Source organism: Syngnathus scovelli, chromosome 14 (genome assembly GCF_024217435.2).
Source record: "Syngnathus scovelli strain Florida chromosome 14, RoL_Ssco_1.2, whole genome shotgun sequence".
Classification (NCBI taxonomy): domain Eukaryota; kingdom Metazoa; phylum Chordata; class Actinopteri; order Syngnathiformes; family Syngnathidae; genus Syngnathus; species Syngnathus scovelli.
Genome location: NC_090860.1, coordinates 13,215,632 through 13,233,706, shown reverse-complemented (window position 1 = coordinate 13,233,706; position 18,075 = coordinate 13,215,632). Strand labels below are relative to the sequence as shown.

The following is an 18,075-nucleotide window of genomic DNA, read 5'->3' as shown; positions in this document are numbered from 1 at the left end:
GCATACTTCAATGTCAAGGACATACATTCCAGAGTTTTGTTTTCGCTTTTATAACAACAACTTATCTTACAATAGATTTGATAATATCACCAAAATAACACGGTGCCCCTGAGCAAAACAACTTTTGAACAATTTTCAGCAACATTCCTACACTTGGAATTGTCACAACACATCAAACAGTACATTATGCAGAGCAACATGGTGAGTGCACCATTGAGTTTCTTTCACAAGCACTTGAGGACATAAAAGTTACAAGAAGTTCCTCGGGGGCAGCTGCACAACGTGCCAATTCGGGAGCCTCGACGCACGGCGCATGGCTCACCTGCGTCGCACTGAAAGGACAAAAAATTTAAAATCACAAGAAGTACATATGATTTTATTTTATACGCAGGACTCACAGAAGGCAGCCAGCCCAACTTTTTCTCAGAGGGCATCTCTTTGTTCCTCAACTTCTCCAGTACTTCTTGTAAAGCATCAATCTGCACGAAAGACATCAAAACACACATGCAGGATTCTACTGTCTGCAACCCGTTATTTTATACACACACACATCCGTGCATCTCACCAAATCTTGTTCCTGTTGATTTTTTAGCGTGAAATCCAGCGAGCGCTTCTCCACCGAGTCGTCCTCAGTCGCGGACGCGTACAGGAAGGCGGCGGTGGCGAGGAGCAGGAGAAGGTGGAACAAGGCCCGGGTGCTCAACATGGTGCTGATGTCAAGTAAGGGTTCTCTTTGGAGATGCATCCTCACTTTTTATAAGGGCCCGTGACATCAGCAAGCGTGTGAAATATTGATGGAGGTGATGACCCTCGTGACCACCATCACCGAAGGTTTGCCCAATTAGATGTCGTGTCCAGATGTCTTCTTGTATTTCGCTTTTCAAGACTCAAAATAATTGGCATGTTGGCCTCAATCTGTAATCACCATTCCATTTCCTCTTATTGGAATAACCAAAAAGTGTATGCACACACACACACATTGACATCAGCGACCCCCATTAACAATTCCCCATGACACATCCGTTGATTCAGTTTGTCTTTGCCCTAGAGACAATTTAAACTGGTTTGCTCAAAAATATAAGAGGAAAATGTTACACAGCTGGATGTTTTTCAAATTTACTTTTGATATTTTTAATATCTGTCTGTTTATGGTATTTATGTTGGATGTGTGGCTGTGTACACTGTTACAAACAAAATTGAATTAAAAGAAAACTGCAATGAGGAGAATGGACACTAGACGGCAGCAAATCGTTCATTCCGTCATACCCACAAAGAAGAAAAAAAAGAAGAAGAAAAACCGGAAGTTTACTATCTGGGTTTGTACGGTGGTTGATGTCAAACTAACTACTTCAACTACTCGTCCAATTTGGCTGTTGAGAGACTGTAAGAATGTCTGAAAGGAAAGTGTTGAATGTAAGTATAAAGCCCAAACATAAAACTAATAACTCGTTGTTAAAGTGTGCGGTTGTGTCGAACAGGGACGATTAACAAGCTAGCGCTAGCTTATGGGGAGCATCTATTGATTGATTGATTGAAACTATTGATCCCCGGGGGTGGGGAAATTCATACCACTGAGCGGGTATATAAAAGACACACAACTCAATAGGCTCCTATAAGGCTGCACAAAGAAAGCCAACAAGTGTGAAAGATAAAAGCCATCCAAGTAAAGCAACAAGACAAAGGAAAAAAGTATCAGCGGCCAACCAGCCCCCCTCAATACTGTAGAACACCCCAAAATACACGAAATAGCCTCCACGGGGTCCACTATTGCACTTCTGATCAAATGGTCAAGTTGTTAAATTAAAATGCCGCTGCAGCTTTCATTGACGCATGTTTTGTCCTTATTTACAGAAATACTACCCTCCGGACTTTGATCCGGCCAAAATCCCTAAACTTAAATTGCCTAAAGATCGACAGTATGTGGTCAGATTGATGGCACCATTCAACATGAGGTAAGTTTACCACAATCGACAATTATTCACAAGTAATGGATGGAATTGCCTTTATTAATCGACTTATAAGCATGCTTGTCACCATTGATTAAAATTCATTGATTGTGCACAGGTGTAAAACCTGCGGCGAGTACATCTACAAGGGAAAGAAGTTCAACGCACGTAAAGAGACAGTCATGAACCAGCTCTACATGGGACTCCCCATCTTCCGCTTTTACATCAAATGTACACGCTGTCTGGCGGAGATTACATTCAAGGTGAGTTCAAGTAGGAACGTGGCCATTTGAAAAGGGCTCCGCTGAAAGTGGTCTGCACGTGATTCCAGACGGACCCGGAGAACACGGACTATGCCATGGAGCACGGGGCCACCCGAAACTTCCAGGCGGAGAAACTCATCGAGGAGGAGGAGAAGCGAGTCCAGCAAGAGCGAGAGGATGAGGAGCTCAACAACCCCATGAAGGTGCTCCACGTACCAGAAAACAAGTCAACCAGGTCTTAAGCGGTCTCAATTGCAAAGCGCTAATGTAGCGGTGCTTGATGTCCCCATCTGACAGGTGCTGGAGAACCGCACACGGGACTCCAAGATGGAGATGGAGGTGCTGGAGAATCTCCAGGAACTAAAAGACCTGAACCAGAGACAGGCCCAGGTGGACTTTGAGAGCATGCTGGGCAAGTACCGAGAGCTGGAGAAGAGAGAAAGGGAGCGGGAGAAAGAAGAGGACGAGCGGGAGACCAAGTAATTGGAGATTACTTTACCGTGGTCACATCTTAATTGCTTCCATTAGAACCCATCGCTTCAATTTTCTGAATGTGTTGTGCAGAGACATGTTGGACCGAGCGCTGGTGAAGAGATTGCGCGACTCCGACTCTGAGAATGAAGAAGACGCCAGCGGCAACAGCGGAGACGTCCCGTCACAGAAGCCCTCCAACACTTACAACCCAACTGACATCCTCACAGACGACAAACCCACAGAAGCTCCTGTATGTTACAGGAAGGAGATATGCTATCCCTTTTGTTTTTTGTTCCACATGTATTTTTCATGCTTACTGTTGAAATTGGTCTTGTGTCGCAGGGCGCTGTCACTGCAAAAAAGCCCAAGCTGGAGAGCTGGGAGAAGAGTGTGGGCACCCTAGGTGCAGGTGGCGCTCTCGGATCGCTTGTCGTACGCAAGAAATCGACCACTGCCGCTAGCTCGCGAACAGGTAAATTGATCGCAAAGCTGCTTTATCCATCCATGAAAGTAAAAATGTTGTCACGAAACTGATTTTTGACTTAAAGGGATTTTTGGAGCCGCTATGAATAGGAGGTACAATTTGACGCTAGTCACAGGTGGAGGATTTGTGTCACCAATCAATTTTGTTATTAACAAGAAAAAAATAATTCCCCTTTACAGACAAAAAGGCATCTCCTTGTGCCAGCAGCGTGGCTGAACATTCAACTCCTTGCGGGGACGCACCGAAGGAAACGCCGTCACTCAGCCTGTTGGTTGCTTATTCAGACAGCGAGAGCAATGACAGCGAATGAGGAGATGGACACGGATGACACCGTGAAATATGTTTTAGTATATAATTAAACTCTGTTTAAAGGCAACTGAAGGTTTTTGAATTCTTGTAACCACACAACAATATGTATATGTGTACAGGTCTGAAGCTTGCTTTTGTCAAAATACCATAAGGATCAATTATTGTAAAAATATTTGGACAGCGTGCTACAAATGAAATTTAAAGGGAAAGGCATAGCCTGTGACGTCACTCCTCCCCTTTAAACCGAGTAACACAAGGGATCGCTGTGGCCATTGGCCAGGCTAACGTTAGCTTGTTGGCTAACCCTAATGCCCGGGTAGACAACTGGCTTAGACCCTACGAACCGTGGTATTTCTGACTCAAAAACGTCCCAGAAGAAACACCGGATGGTTGATATAAAAGAAAAAGGTGGGGCGTTTGAAATAAACGGAGAAAAGCCGTCAAAGTGAAGAAAAAGGGTGAGCTGTTCAAATAAGTCAACTCTTAGCTTTAGCCGAGCTAACTTGTTAAATACCTCACTCGCTGTCCATTTTGACGTTAATACCTCACGTTTTTCAACTCCATTTTCATTTCCAATTTACGACTTCTTTAGTTTATAACCATCGATTTCCTTTTCGATACATTTACGTACTTTAATGCAGAGAATGTTTGCTAACATAAGCTAGCAGGCTAACTTTCGTTTTCACTACTGAGCCGTTAAATAAAATAGCAAAAGGCCGTGTTGAAAATTAGATGGACACATCTTTCTAGCTATCTAATCTAACTCTCTAAATACTAAACTTAATCTGCTACTTAATGCCAATGCTGTCACATAATGTCATATGCAAAACACTGAACATGATTTACTGATGTTTCTTGGTGAGAATTTGAAGCCGCTCATAACAGTGCTCATTGTCAGGGGCGTGATTTGAAATACAGAAGTCAATAAAAGAAATAAGTGCATGCAAACCACATTAAATAACAGGCGCATTGTCATGACCAGATCCATGGCAAAGTGGCTGAAGGACTACCTGAACTTTGGTAACCGACGTGACCCCCCGCAGCCCCCAAGGCCAGACTACAGCGAGAGCGAGATCCTGCGGGCCTACCGAGCCCAAAAGGAGCTGGACTTCGAGGATCCGTACCAGTGCTCGGTAAAGGAGCACCAAAACGGGGGCGGCTATGGTGGTGTGGATGTAAGCCTGCCTCCATTTCCTTCCTTTGGCTTGTCTAATGGTACTACAGAGGTACAGCACATGTTTTTCTCTCTTCATTTCATCCAGTGGCAAATCTGCAATTGTGTGTGATTGATAAAGTGTCGTTTGCAGGTGAAGGTGTTGTCCCCTAAACACCGGCTGATTAAAGTGGAGTCTCAGGAGTTTGGCCACTGTAAGATAGCCCTGAGTCCAGTCACTGTTCAAGAGGAGCCTGTAAGACTGCCTCCCAGTCCACTTTGCACCTGCTCTCAAGCAAATCTCAATGTGGCGTCCGTCCATTGATTTTTGTCCCAGGTGCTGCCCTCTGCCCCGGTAGCACCGGACCCCGACACGGACTATTCGGACCCGTTTGACGCCTGTCCAGATCCGAGAACGCGGACCAACTGGGAGCCTGAATCGGCGCCGGCGGACTGCTCTAGCTACATGGAGCCATTTGAGGCTCAGAAGATTATTTCAGGTGAATTAATTGAATCATCTTTTTCACTTTTATTCTCAAAATGTTTGAGGATTTATTTTGTACAAAAAGAAATACTGCAATGTCGTGTCTTTGTCTCATCAGAGATGCAGCGTAACAAGAGCACCAGTGGCAGCCAGCTTTACGACAGCCCGTATGAGGAACAGACCCGACTGCCGGCCCGCGCGCCAACGGCAACGCCACAGCAGCTCCACAGGCTTGACAGTGCGCTTAGCCCCGCGGACGACAGGGAGAGCCGGCTGCCACAGAACGATGAAAGGCCGGCCGACGAGTACGACCAGCCGTGGGAGTGGAAAAAGAATGACATCTCCAAAGCGCTCGCCGGTATGTCTCAACGTGATTTTTAATGTGAGCCTTGGGCAATTCGGATAAAGACAAACTTGGGCCTTGATTTAAATGGGACGACGAAGCTGCCACTTTTTGCCCGCAGTTCAGTTTGAGGGCGCTGAGAGGGAGCGCTCGCGCGTCCAAACAGAGAACAGCAGGATGACAAAGGCCGCCAACGCGTCGGCCGTGGCGGCCGACTCCAACACCCTGCGCCTGCTTTGTGACGCGCTGCCTCTCCTCGGAGAGCGAGTGGACCCCAACCTGCCGCTGGAAAGACAAGTGTGAGGCCTGATGTCCATTTTGCTTGTTGTCCTTCTTATCATAAAAAAAAAAGTGCATTTTTTCCCCTCTCTCCCAAATTCCACATGCAGGTGGTACCACGGAGCACTAAGTCGCTCCGAGGCAGAGACTCTGCTGACCCTGTGCAAGGAGAGCTCCTACCTGGTGAGGAACAGTCAGACCTGCCGCAGTGACTTTTCTCTCTCGCTCAGGTATACACACACACAGCCTCTTTAGGTTCTGTTTTTTTTCTTAATAAAATTTCTTTTTCTTCTGGAAAAACGTTTCACGTACTGTGATTCATCCGGGGGACTGTTGTCCAATATGCCTTCCAGGAGTTGCAAGGGCTTCATGCACATGAAGTTCACGCGCTTGGCCGACGGCTGCTTCGTCCTCGGCGAGAACAGCCCACCCTTCGCCACCATCCCGGAGGTCATCCACTACTACAGCTCGCACAAGCTGCCCATCCGGGGGGCCGAGCACATGTCCCTTCTGTATCCCGTCATTGTGCAGACGCTCTGACAGGGCGCAACCCAAAATGTCAAATTTCGTGGCAGCTCAAATTCAGCCCCAGTGCCTCAAGAACATGGACTGCAAGGCTGAGCGCTGAAGTAGAACATTTGAAAGGTTCTTCTTGAACGGTTCTTGCACATCGCTGGCATTGGGCCGGAAGCTCTTAGATCACAATTTGGTACATGTCATAGTTTTTCACAAATCTTCCCCACGTGTGGGCGTTATTTTTACAAATATTTCAACTGCTCACAACCATTGAAAACGGCTTGTGCGCTTTGATGACGCAATGTTAATGCTTGAACAAGAATGTGTTTTTGGGGTCTTCTGAAAAGTGAGGATTTTGGAGGTACGAGGATTATGCCCAACGTCGGCTGTAGATAGATAAATTGTAGATTTAAGTTTCCTGTCGCTCACATTTTTAGGTGTTAGTGACCCACATAGTGGATGAGTTGAAAGCATCAAGACACTTGAGGTGTGCATTTGTCATCCAAATATAGCTTTGTTTTGTTTTCTAAGGTTTGAAAATAAACTTATCTGTTTTTAACTGAGTTGCTTGACATTTTGAAAGAGATGAAACAATATGTACTCATGAAATTTCATTCTTTCAAACTTTCATTCCATTTACCATAAAATGGGACAGAGAATTGAATAATTCCTGGAATAATTGAATAATTGCTGAATTTTTCACGCTCTTATCAGAAGCGTAGAAAACGTAATCAACAAGCGACGGCGTAACGTACATTTTAACCATTAAAAAAAATCAACACAATGTATGTATTTTGAATATTGTGTTGAACATAAATGAAAGTCATTATTATACAATAATTTTAATTATCGTAAAATATAAAATAATTTGTCTCGACGTCAAACTGGCGCTGCATTGTGTCGTCACATCCTGTGCAAAAAAATGGCGACCAGCAACAACAATAAAAGCACAGTTAAATGGAGACTGATCAGTATTTTTACACCCTAATAATGGATTTGTGATGACAAAACATTGTTTTATGTCCGGCAAATAACGACCAAGTTCTCCGTGGGCGTTCCAAACTGTAAATACCCTCTTTTTTCCATCCTGAACGGCTAAATACGTGATCATACTTAGTCCATTTTAAGTGTCTCATTGTGTAACGCAGTTTAATGTTGGCTCCACGATATGGCCTTAAAATATTTTTCATTTTTAATTGATTTGGAATAATGTAACTGTTATTTGATTATTGAGGGATCTAGCTATCTATCTTCTTGCAAGTGTTATCCTTTCCTAATTGTGTTTGACTCTTCACACAATTTAGTGGTTACTTGAGGGTCTACTGTATGATATGTTTTTTTTTTTTCCATTATAGGGTTGCAACCATGAGTAGTCGAAGAAAGAAGGCCGCCCCAGTGAAGGTGGACGAGGAGGCGAAACAAAGGTTGAGCTGGAATATGCTGGACGATCAGCGGAATGAGGACATTCAGGTGATGCCATCTTGCTCCTCCCTTCCTGCCCACCAATCTATGGACATCTCCTTGAACACCTCGCCGCTTACGACCACTCCCGAGGAACTCCCCGCAACATCATCAGACTCTGTCTCCTCCCTGGCACTCACCGTGCTGCCCGTCGCCCAACTCGCCAACATCTGGAAAGCGCTCGTCGGGGAATTTCGTGTACGACCGGCGCGGCTGCCGTTGGACTTTCGAGACGGGGCGTTTGCAATTCGCAAGATGGTGGATCGGCTTTGCGTCAGCTTTAAGGGGAGCGAGGAGTCTGACGAGGATGGCAACACCTGCGCCGCAGAGTGTAGCCTTGCTTGCGTCCTGCTGGAGGACCTGGACTGGCTTCAGAAGAGACGGGTGCTACAGCTCTGCCACCAAATTGAAGAGGACTCCTTTAAGGTATGATGAGCACTCTTTTCGTGTCTACTTCTACTTACTTTTTTTTTTTCCCCCCATCAGGTCGGGATTTACCTGCTGGAAAGTGGCCTCGGTAAGCCGGAGTTTCTAAGTGAGGGAAACGCTCGCATGAAGAAATCCAATCAGCTCATACAGAAGATGATGGAATTTTTTTACGACTTCATCATTCCTGGTTGGTGAATTCATCACAGCATCACACTAATGCCAAAATATATATTTTTAATCTCCATCTATTACATCTTGATGTCTCCGCCATATTTTTCTGCAGAAGTGGTGGACAACGAGGAGGAGGAATGCGACACAGACCTGGAGCGGCAGAACGTGGAGGAACTTTACGACTACGTCAGATGCGTGCATCAAACTGACGGCCGACGGGAGGGGACCTCTGATGTCCAGCACCAAGCTCTGCTCCCGGTGCTCCGCCCCTATCAGAGCCAGGCTGTCAACTGGATGCTGATGCGGGAGAAGATCAGGAATACGGCCCTGAAAGGTAGATTGAGAAATAGGATGCCACGTCTCTGTGGTCTTTGTTAATGAGACCCCGCCCCTTTTTCAGATCAATCGTTGCATTTCCTGTGGCGGGAGTTGGTCACGTTGTGTGGAAAGAAATTGTTCTACAATCCTTTTACCGGCTGGTGAGCCAAATATGTTCTATGTTTTGTTTTTCATAAGACATCACCACTTTGTGATATTTGAACATTCGAACTCGCTCTCAGTTTAATCCGCGAGTTCCCCCTCGCCGGCGTGGAGCGGCCAGGCGGCATCCTCGCTGACGAGATGGGCCTCGGCAAGACGGTGGAGGTCCTGGCTCTGATTCTGTCTCACGGTCGACAGGACCTGGAGCAGGAGGCCCTCACTTTGCCTGTGGTGAGGACCACCATTGTTATCGGCCAAATACAAAATCATCATTACATTTTTTTTTTTTTTTTTAGGGAACGTCTGTGAATTATTTTGTCCCCCCGCCTCCGCTTGAGCACGAGAAAGTTGTCCGCTGCAAGCCCGAAGTGCAGCCCAAAATAAAAATATCTCACCCGGGTATGTCATTCTCTCTCATTACATTAAATCATAAAATAAGTTTAACAAGCTTTTCATTTGTGCAGCTGTCCGCGTGATGCTCCTCACCGCCATCAAGGAAATGCGCTCGGGCAAAGGGGCTTCCGTCAACGCCGTGTTTACATTCATTCGCGCCACCTACGGCTACGATCTCCTGAAGAACCGAAGTCACATCAAGAAGACGTTGGCCAAGCTGACGGACGAGGGCCTGGTGGAGAGGGTGAAAGGTCGAGGCCTGGCAGGCTCTTTCCGCTTGGGAAAGAAATACAAAGACGCCAAGAAGACGCTTGCTGCACTGCCCAAATCTGTAAGCAAAAAATAAATAAATCTTTAGGGTCATCAGAAATTATATGCTTTTATTTTTTTTGTCCAGAATGTAAAGTACTCTGAGACCTCGCCCAGGAAGACATTCCAGAGACGTGCGAAGGAGAAAGCTGAGGTGGCTCTCCAAACTTCCCTGAGTGAAGATGGAGAGCCCACGCCAGAAGGAGCATCCCGCTCCAGTGAGGAGCCGGAGCCCCCCGTCCGGGCGTCGGTGGTACCCTTCAACGCAGCCGACTACCGCTTCGAGTGCATCTGCGGCGAGCTGGGCCTGGTGGACTACAAGGCCCGCGTGCAGTGCATGAAGTGCCAGCTGTGGCAGCACGCCTGCTGTGTCAACTACAAAGAGGAGAGCCTGGACACCACGCCGTTTTACTGCCCCCACTGCCTGGTGGCCATGACGCCCGTCTCCACCGGGGCCACCCTCATCATCTCGCCCAGCTCCATCTGCCACCAATGGGTGGACGAGATCAACCGGCACGTCAGGTCCGCCTCGCTGCGCGTGCTGGTGAGAGAGCCCATTCGAGAAACCAAACGAATCGTTGGGGCCGTACGTGAGGGACCTTTACTTCTCTACCAGGTGTACCAAGGCGTGAAGAAGCACGGCTTCATCCAGCCGCGTTTGCTGGCCGAGCAGGACGTGGTCATCACCACCTACGACGTGCTGCGCTCGGAGCTCAACTACGTGGACATCCCGCACAGCAACAGTCGCGACGGGCGCCGCTTCCGCAACCAGAAGCGCTACATGGCCGTGCCCAGCCCCCTGGTGGCCGTGGAGTGGTGGCGCGTGTGTCTGGACGAGGCGCAGATGGTGGAGTGTCCCACCGCCAAAGCGGCCGAGATGGCGCTACGTCTCGCCTCGGTCAACCGATGGTGCGTCAGCGGCACGCCGGTGCAGAGAGGCTTGGAGGGTATGAATTTTTTTTACATTCATAGCTTCTTCTGTTTTATGTTGAAAACCTCACTCGTCTCTGCAGACCTTTACGGCCTGGTTCTCTTTTTGGGTGTGGATCCATACTGGGTGAAGCACTGGTGGGACCAGTTGCTCTACAGGCCGTATCGCCGCGGCAACACGGAGCCTCTCTACAGCGTGGTGGCTCAGCTGCTGTGGCGCTCAGCTAAGAAGGACGTCATCGATCAGGTCAGATTCTCAAAAATGATCTGATGATGATCATATTTGACCCCGCTTTGTGTTTTTGTGTCGTTCCAGATCCAGATCCCTCCTCAGACGGAGGAGGTGCACTGGCTGCGGTTCTCCCCGGTGGAGGGCCACTTCTACCACCGACAGCACGAGGTGTGCTCGCAGGACGCCCTGCTCAAGCTACGTAAGCTCTCCGACTGGAGCCTGAAACTGGGCAGCCTGGACCGCCGCACCGTGGCCACCATCCTGTGCCCGCTGCTGCGGCTACGCCAGGCCTGCTGCCATCCACAGGCGGTTCGAGGCGAGTTCCTGCCCCTGCAGAAGAGGTGAAAGACTGTTTGGACTGTTTTTGTGATGTCACTATCAGTGGGACTTTGACCACGAGTGTCCTGGGATTGCTTCTTGACAGCACCATGACGATGGAGGAGCTCCTCAAGTCCCTGCAGAAGAAATGTCGAGTGGAGTGCGAAGAGGCCCACAGACAATTGGTGTGCGCTCTCAACGGTCTGGCCGGAATCCACATCATCCGAGGTATGACATGGAGCACGCGTGGGAATCACTCGCACTTTTGTTTTGCACGCCACATCTCATTAGCGCCGTATTGAGGGTCAATAATGACGGAGCCCCCCATTCCTGCCCGCCTATTTGCAGATGAGTTTGAGGAGGCGGCTGAGATGTACAGAGAAGTGCTGCGTTCTTCAGAGGAGCACAAAGGCCGACTGAAAACGGATTCATTGCAGGTAAACCAGCAAAGGCCATCTGCCGCTTCAATTTACATATGACAAGTCACGTCGCAAAATAAACTCGTTTTGGGTTTCCGTGCCTGAATAGCAGTGTCACACATAAGTTTTTTTTTTCTTAATTTTTTTTTTCTTAATTGATGTTGATTCAATAATTTTTGTTTAATTTAATTTTAAATTCAGATTAGTTCAAATGCTTTTTATAGACAGAATAATTTAATTCTCAATGGTTCGTAATTATTATTTTATGGATAATTATATGTTTTGATTTGATTTTTGATTCTGTATTTGTTCAGAGACTTCACGCAACTCACAATCTGATGGAGCTTCTAAGCGCAAAGCATCCTGGGATTCCTCCCACTCTGCGAGACGACCGTCTCAGCGAGGAGGTTCCTCCCAGAACTTCCGTTTCAACCACTGAAGATTTTGCGTCGTGAAAATATGTTTTTAACGATTGCTCGTTTTCCTCCTTCGTCAGGCTGAGCAACTACGGCAACACTACATGACCAAGTACGACTCTGAGGTGGCCGACGCCCACCAAGCCCTGCAGCCCGTCTTGCAGAACATCAAAGACCTGAAGCGCAAAGTGAGAAGTTTACATCAGGCACAATTGGGGACAATTTTGATTCTCCACTGTATTCATCTAGGTCAACCTGAACTCCCCCTGGTGGCTGGACGTCATCCAGCGGGCGGTCCGTTGCGCCACCGACGACGACCTGGTGGGCCGCGTCAAGAACGAGCTGACGTCCGGCTACAAGCAGCAAGCTCACAAGCTCTCCATGGCTGACAAGTAAAATTTCAAATGAGCTCAACCTAGTTGGAAGACTTTGGACAAAGCCGACACCCCCGCCCCGCAGGTTCCGTGATGGCCGCGGTCTGCTGTACCTGCTCACAACGCAGATGGAAGACCTGATGAAGTCCCAGAAAATCGTCAGGGAGGCTGTGAAGAGCCTGGAGGGTCCAGCATCCAAGAAGGTGATTGACGAGGCCACCGTCTGTCACCTCAGGCCCATGCGACTGCCGCTTAATAAGTGAGACAAGTTTTTTTTTTTTTATTCTCGATGAATTCATATTAATTTTTCGGGAGATCGACGCAACATAATATATTTTTTGCCCATTTTTCTCTCTATTGTAAATTAAAAAAAAATTCCATTGTGTTTTGACTTTTCCTGTACGCCATTTTTCCTCCATATCCCAGTTGTGTGTTTTGCAAAGCCGACGAGCTTTTCACCGACTACGAATCCAAGCTCTTCTCGCACACGTAAGCAAAAGCACTTTTGCACGCCCGTTGCGCAATGTTGATGAATTCACGTCCAAAACGGGCCTTGTGACCGACCGGCAGGGTGAAAGGCCAGACGGCCATCTTTGAGGAGATGATCGAAGACGAGGAGGGTTTGGTGGACGACCGGCTGCCCACCACCAGCCGAGGCCTGTGGGCCGCCAGTGAGACGGAACGCACCCTCAAAGCCATCCTGGCTTTCGCCAAGGTCAAGCGCGTGGACACCGAGCTGGTGGAGCAGGGCAACGCCTTCATGGAGCTCTTTGAGACCTGGAAGAAGGAGTACAAGGTTGGCGCCGAATGCGCTTGCTTCCGACTTCTGGATTAGGACCACTCAGCCCGCTTCCTCCATCAGGTGCTGCACGAGTACTGGATGGTTCTGCGGAATCACGTGTCGGCCATCGACGAATTGGGGATGGCCACCGAGAGGCTCCGCCTGCGTCTCCCCGACGAGCCAAAACCGAAAGTGCTGCACATCATCGAGCCGCACGAGGTACAGTACAGCAACATTTAAATGGATCTATTTTGTAAATATTACAATATTTTTTAAATCCGATTGGTCCGTTTTGATGTTTGCAGGTGGAACAGAACCGAGTGAAGCTTCTCAACGACCAAGCTGTGGCCAAGTCTCAGCTGCAAAAGAAGCTGGGACAGTTTTTATACCTAACAAACCTGGAGAAGGTGCTTCCTCTTTTATAGCCCACTCCTCCCGTGCACACTCTTCAACCTTCTCCCCATTTTAGTCCCAGGACAAGTCCACTGGCGGCCTGAACCCGGAACCCTGTCCCATTTGCGCCCGGCCGCTCGGACAGGAGGTGAGCTCCTTTGTTGTGGCGCTTCCTTGTGCATTTTTTAACGTCCTTTGTTTTTTTTGTAGTGGGCGGTGCTGACCTGCGGCCACTGTTTCTGCAACCAGTGCATCGCCATCATCCTCGAGCAGTACAGCGTGGGCTCGCGCCGACGCGCCATCAACTGCGCCATCTGCAGACAGGCCACGTCTCACGCCGAGATCTCCTACGTGTTCACCGCCCAGGCGTCCAGCCACGACCAGGACATCCCAGTCAAGGTTGGTGTTACCGCTAAGCTAATTTGCTAGTGTCGCTAACCAAAACAGCAGCAGCTACCGAGGCACTATCATTTTCTAAATGTATTTAAATAATGAAACTGCGTCTCTCTCAGGGGAGCCACTCGACCAAGGTGGAGGCGGTGGTGAGAACCCTGAAGAAGATTCAAGTGAGCGACCCGGGCGCCAAGTGTTTGGTCTTCTCTACGGTAAGACCTTTGAAGCGTCACGTTTGTACTCAGATTCATTTGCGTAGTCTCTCCATCTCCGTTCCAGTGGCAGAGTGTCCTCGACATCATCGCCAAAGCTCTCTTTGACAACAACATGGAGTTCTCGCAAATCAACGGGATCCAAAAATTCCAGGTTCGTACAATCTTTGTGGACTCTTTCTCGTGTTCGTGCTGATTCCTGCCGCCCCAGGAGAACCTGAGCTCGTTCAAGTACGAGAAGAAGATCAACATCCTGCTGCTTCCCTTGCACACGGGCTCCAACGGGCTGAACATCATCGAGGCCACGCACGTCTTGCTGGTGGAGCCCATCCTCAACCCCGCCCACGAGCTGCAGGCCATCGGACGCGTGCACCGCATCGGACAAACCAAGTACGACATGTCCATTGACCCCAAAAATAAATCAGCTGTAAATAGTAAATAATTCGATGGCACCTGGGAGGATTATGAGCGTCTGTCTCCGTCCCTCCAGGCCGACGTTCGTGCACCGCTTCCTCATCAAGTCCACCATCGAGGAGAGGATGCAGGCCATGCTTAAAACGGCAGATAAGAGGTGCGAGACGGATTCTCAGAAAACGTTTTCCCTCTATTAGTCGTGTGTGTTTGTGGAGCAAGTGGAATGAAGGTAGCGCTGATGAAGGAACATGTTTTGTGGTCTTGTAGTCACAGCAGAGCCGCCATGAAGCACTCGGAGGCCGCCGTGCTCACCGTGGCCGACCTGGCAGAGCTGTTTTCCGAAGAAGATGGTCAACATCTGCAGTGAAGACCCCCTCCCATGATGCACTACTCTTTCTGTACTGCAGAGGGCAGTGACGGACACTTAATTTTAGCACATTCTCACTTTTTCTTAAAAAAACAAAAGAACTTTGACCTCCATGCACGTCGGAAGGCATGAATGTACCTTTGACTTGTTTTTCACAACTTCCAGGAAATAAAAGGCAGTCGGGACGACTCATAAACTCACAGGCAAGGAAGGAGGCCCTTTTGGTGTCATTACAAAAGAAATGGGAGCAGGTTCCCTCTTTTATTTCTTTATCTTCTCTCTCCGAAGCTGCTGTTTTGTTATGTGTGGTGGCGAGACAATGACATTCCGTCTCTTGGAAACCAATCTTGTAAATTCAAACTTGTAAAATAAAAAAAAGAAAGGGAGGAGGGGGATTTTGCATGCTTTTTTTTTACCATTTTTTTATTATTTCAACAAATGTTGTGCACCCACAATTTTTGTTTTATTTTTCTCCACTTTGCATGCTGCCTGCCATTTTGTATGTTTTGCCACATACACTTCTTTTTGAGTCCTTCTCACATTCTTTCCTTCTGTCTAGAAGTGAAGAGCGTGTTTTATGATCTTGTTCTACACCGCACGTGCACTCCACTTTCTTTGCTCGCCGGCTCCCCCCGCAGGGGTTCCCGCAAACCCATAAAGATCTTCTTCTTTTTTTTTTTTTTTTTTAAAGTCTGCTGACAACAAAGAGCGGTGGCGTACATGGTTACCGCCGCCGCACTTGTCGTCGTAGCGTGTTTACAAAAAGGGGAGTTACCTCGGACTCCCCTCGGCTCCCCCTATTCACGCGTGGAATCTCATTGTTGGCCCTCGAGGACATGATTCAAGCTGGCCGGAGGGAGGCTCCCACTTCATTAGAGCTGTCCCGGGGGGGGTGCGAGGGCGTCGGGGTGCTACGTCTTGTGGTCCTGACAGCGGCAGTCGGCGGCCAAACGTTCCCAGGGGTAGGAAGGAGACAAGATGGTGAGCTTGCCGTGGACCTTGTTGCTGCTCACCTTCACAGCCGTCTCCTCCCAAGGTGATCTGCAGACCTTCCAAGAAGGTGAGTCCTTCCAGTATTTTTTTTTTAAATCTCATTTTAAATCAATTTCATGCAGTTTTGTAAATATGCACCGTTCATGGCTTCACGTCTTTAAGTACATTAAAAATGATAATCATGTTGTTTCTCCTAGAGCTGAACGAAACGGTCATTTGCACCAACGACCACATGGAAGTGGTCATCCCCAGCGCCTTCTTCCTCAACAAAGTCCCTCCCGTCTACGTAAGGCACGCCCTCTTCGAGTCCATGTGAAGTTCTGCTGATTATAATTATTTTTAATTTTTATGCGCAGGCCTGGGACTTGCATCTAAACGACCCAGATTGTCGAGGCGTGGAAGTGGGCGACGACTACGTCTTCAGCATCAAGAGCAATCTGTCCCACTGCGGAAGCATCATGGTAACTCTGCTCGGCTTTTTCCAAACGGGATTGACCATTTCTCGAAAGTCCTAGACAGAAAGAAAAGAAGAATGGCTGTGAGAAAGCGGCGTAGTCTGGGACGAAGGGCGGTGCCGTAGTTAAAGCCGGTCAGGCCGGCCTCCCGCACTTCCAAATGATGGTGATTTACACGGAAATGATGAACGTCTTCACCCCGCCCCCATCTTCGCCTTTCTCTTCCGTCAAATAGACACACTTGAGTTGAACCAAACACATTTGGAGAGCACTTGTGAAGATGTTTGAATTGTGGGGGGGTCTCAGTTAGCCATTAGCGCCTAGCTTGTACTGTTTAATATTGACGGGGTTGATGTTTGTGTTCAGACGTCGGACGCCACTCACATCCTGTTCGTCAACACCATACACAACAACCACACTGACGTCATCACCCGGAATTACATCAACATCACCTTCGTGTGCCGCTACCCCATCAACTACATGGTGCAGCAACCCAACGGGGAGAACATGATACGCGTGGATGTCAGGTTAGTCTTCGTTGATAAAGTTTTTAAAATAAGAAATCAAGATTTGATTTCACACGCACGCAGGACGATCACGCTCAACACAGAGGATGGAAACTTCTCCGTCTCCATGCTGCTGTATAAGGACGAGGCCTTTGAGGACAAGTGGACCACCGTCCCCTCGCTCACCCTGGACGACGACATCTTCGTTAAAGTGTTTATGGTGAGATGCGGAAACTTTTTCCGCATTTTATTTCGCTCAAAATGTTTGTCCTTCCAGATTCCAGCTCATCTGATGTTACGCATGGAGCGATGCTGGGCCACGCCCACCAAGGATCCCTACAGCCACATTCAGTACACCTTCATGAGGGACAGGTGGGTGCTCCATTATAATATTCAAAAGCACCACCATCAGAACAGTTCCATGTTTTTTTGTTTTTTTTTCTCAGCTGCCCCGTATTGACAAACAAACAGACCCTGAGCGTGCTGAAGAACGGTCAGGGTGCCGAGGCCACCTTCAGGATCCAGATGTTCAAATTCGTGGGCGGCTCCTACACCAACGTCTTCCTGCACTGCAACGTCCACATCTGCCACAACGGCCCCGGCTTGTGCCAACCCGTGAGTGTGCCCGCTCAATCTCCAACTTCCCTGGGTTAATAAAATGGAATCTTCCAGAACTGCTCGGCTGAAGAAGATATCCTGATGAGGACCCGGCGAGACATCCCACTGTCCCACACGGTGTCCTACGGTCCCATCAGACGACGGTCCGACAGCGAGCGTCCTCGTTTAGGTACGTTCCTTGAGCAACTTTATTTATATGCGCTCTACTCTAACAACATTTTTTCCGTGCAGGTGGACTCCCACCAGTGGAGACCTTCATCCTGGCGGGGTTCCTGGTGGTCCTGTTGCTGGTCACGGGGGTCTTAGGGAGATTGTGGATTCGTTCCAGGCGCTTCTACCCGGCGGCGCGGGAGGCTCAGCTCACCCTTTCCAACATACACCACATCTCCGAAGTGGCCTCATGATTTGGTGGGATCCAAAAGCGTTCTGCTACATTACTACTTCAAGATTTTTCTTCAAATTGTCTGTAATTAATATTCAAGGGAAGAAGTGAAATACCTCAATGTAGGTCTTTTAGTATTTTATACATTTTTTTTTTTGTGTTGTGTGTATTGTTGGCAAATTAGAAATGATATTTAATATACCTCACATAGAATGAAATACTTTTTTTTATATATATTTATGCTTCTTGTTGTTTTTATATCTTATTTTTTAAATACTTTTTTAAGCTAATACTTTGACATACAGTAGAAAGAAATGTTATTTTGTTTATTTTGTATTTTTGATATGTTCACAACTAAAATAAAGTACTATACATGAT

At 48.0% G+C, this 18,075-nt stretch overlaps 5 protein-coding genes across 5 annotated transcripts; 4 read left to right on the top strand and 1 right to left on the bottom strand.

Annotated features, from left to right (window-relative positions):
- Positions 1-26: 26 nt before the first annotated feature.
- On the bottom strand, positions 27-745 carry LOC125981122 (cocaine- and amphetamine-regulated transcript protein). The gene is made up of 3 exons (XM_049740987.2): positions 566-745; positions 399-479; positions 27-332 (listed from the first exon to the last, which is right to left on the bottom strand). Exons 1-3 carry the CDS (start codon positions 743-745, stop codon positions 225-227), a joined length of 369 nt encoding a protein of 122 aa, XP_049596944.1. The 3' UTR covers positions 27-224.
- Positions 746-1,248: 503 nt separating this feature from the next.
- Positions 1,249-3,543, top strand: yju2 (YJU2 splicing factor homolog). Its single transcript, XM_049740905.1, has 8 exons — positions 1,249-1,413; positions 1,852-1,952; positions 2,065-2,209; positions 2,278-2,412; positions 2,507-2,688; positions 2,774-2,933; positions 3,026-3,155; positions 3,347-3,543. Exons 1-8 carry the CDS (start codon positions 1,390-1,392, stop codon positions 3,475-3,477), a joined length of 1,008 nt encoding a protein of 335 aa, XP_049596862.1. The 5' UTR covers positions 1,249-1,389; the 3' UTR covers positions 3,478-3,543.
- A 161-nt stretch (positions 3,544-3,704) lies between these two features.
- LOC125981037 (SH2 domain-containing adapter protein F) lies at positions 3,705-6,810 on the top strand. Its single transcript, XM_049740854.2, has 8 exons — positions 3,705-3,934; positions 4,459-4,702; positions 4,784-4,885; positions 4,967-5,129; positions 5,232-5,471; positions 5,578-5,755; positions 5,846-5,965; positions 6,089-6,810. The coding sequence occupies exons 2-8, from the start codon at positions 4,463-4,465 to the stop codon at positions 6,273-6,275; spliced, it is 1,230 nt and encodes a 409-aa protein (XP_049596811.1). The 5' UTR covers positions 3,705-3,934; positions 4,459-4,462; the 3' UTR covers positions 6,276-6,810.
- A 338-nt stretch (positions 6,811-7,148) lies between these two features.
- On the top strand, positions 7,149-14,943 carry shprh (SNF2 histone linker PHD RING helicase). The gene is made up of 29 exons (XM_049740638.1): positions 7,149-7,315; positions 7,607-8,138; positions 8,199-8,328; positions 8,425-8,646; positions 8,713-8,791; positions 8,873-9,023; positions 9,089-9,191; positions 9,257-9,516; positions 9,583-10,038; positions 10,111-10,441; positions 10,508-10,671; positions 10,741-10,997; positions 11,081-11,202; positions 11,323-11,411; positions 11,708-11,800; positions 11,890-11,997; positions 12,059-12,201; positions 12,269-12,442; positions 12,610-12,672; positions 12,754-12,979; positions 13,046-13,183; positions 13,270-13,371; positions 13,434-13,505; positions 13,568-13,756; positions 13,870-13,962; positions 14,030-14,116; positions 14,174-14,352; positions 14,453-14,533; positions 14,644-14,943. Exons 2-29 carry the CDS (start codon positions 7,617-7,619, stop codon positions 14,741-14,743), a joined length of 4,734 nt encoding a protein of 1,577 aa, XP_049596595.1. The 5' UTR covers positions 7,149-7,315; positions 7,607-7,616; the 3' UTR covers positions 14,744-14,943.
- A 148-nt stretch (positions 14,944-15,091) lies between these two features.
- On the top strand, positions 15,092-18,074 carry si:dkeyp-110a12.4 (pancreatic secretory granule membrane major glycoprotein GP2). The gene is made up of 9 exons (XM_049740877.2): positions 15,092-15,803; positions 15,934-16,022; positions 16,093-16,197; positions 16,558-16,718; positions 16,782-16,917; positions 16,975-17,069; positions 17,144-17,312; positions 17,370-17,484; positions 17,547-18,074. Exons 1-9 carry the CDS (start codon positions 15,722-15,724, stop codon positions 17,717-17,719), a joined length of 1,125 nt encoding a protein of 374 aa, XP_049596834.1. The 5' UTR covers positions 15,092-15,721; the 3' UTR covers positions 17,720-18,074.
- The last annotated feature ends 1 nt before the right edge of the window (position 18,075 follows it).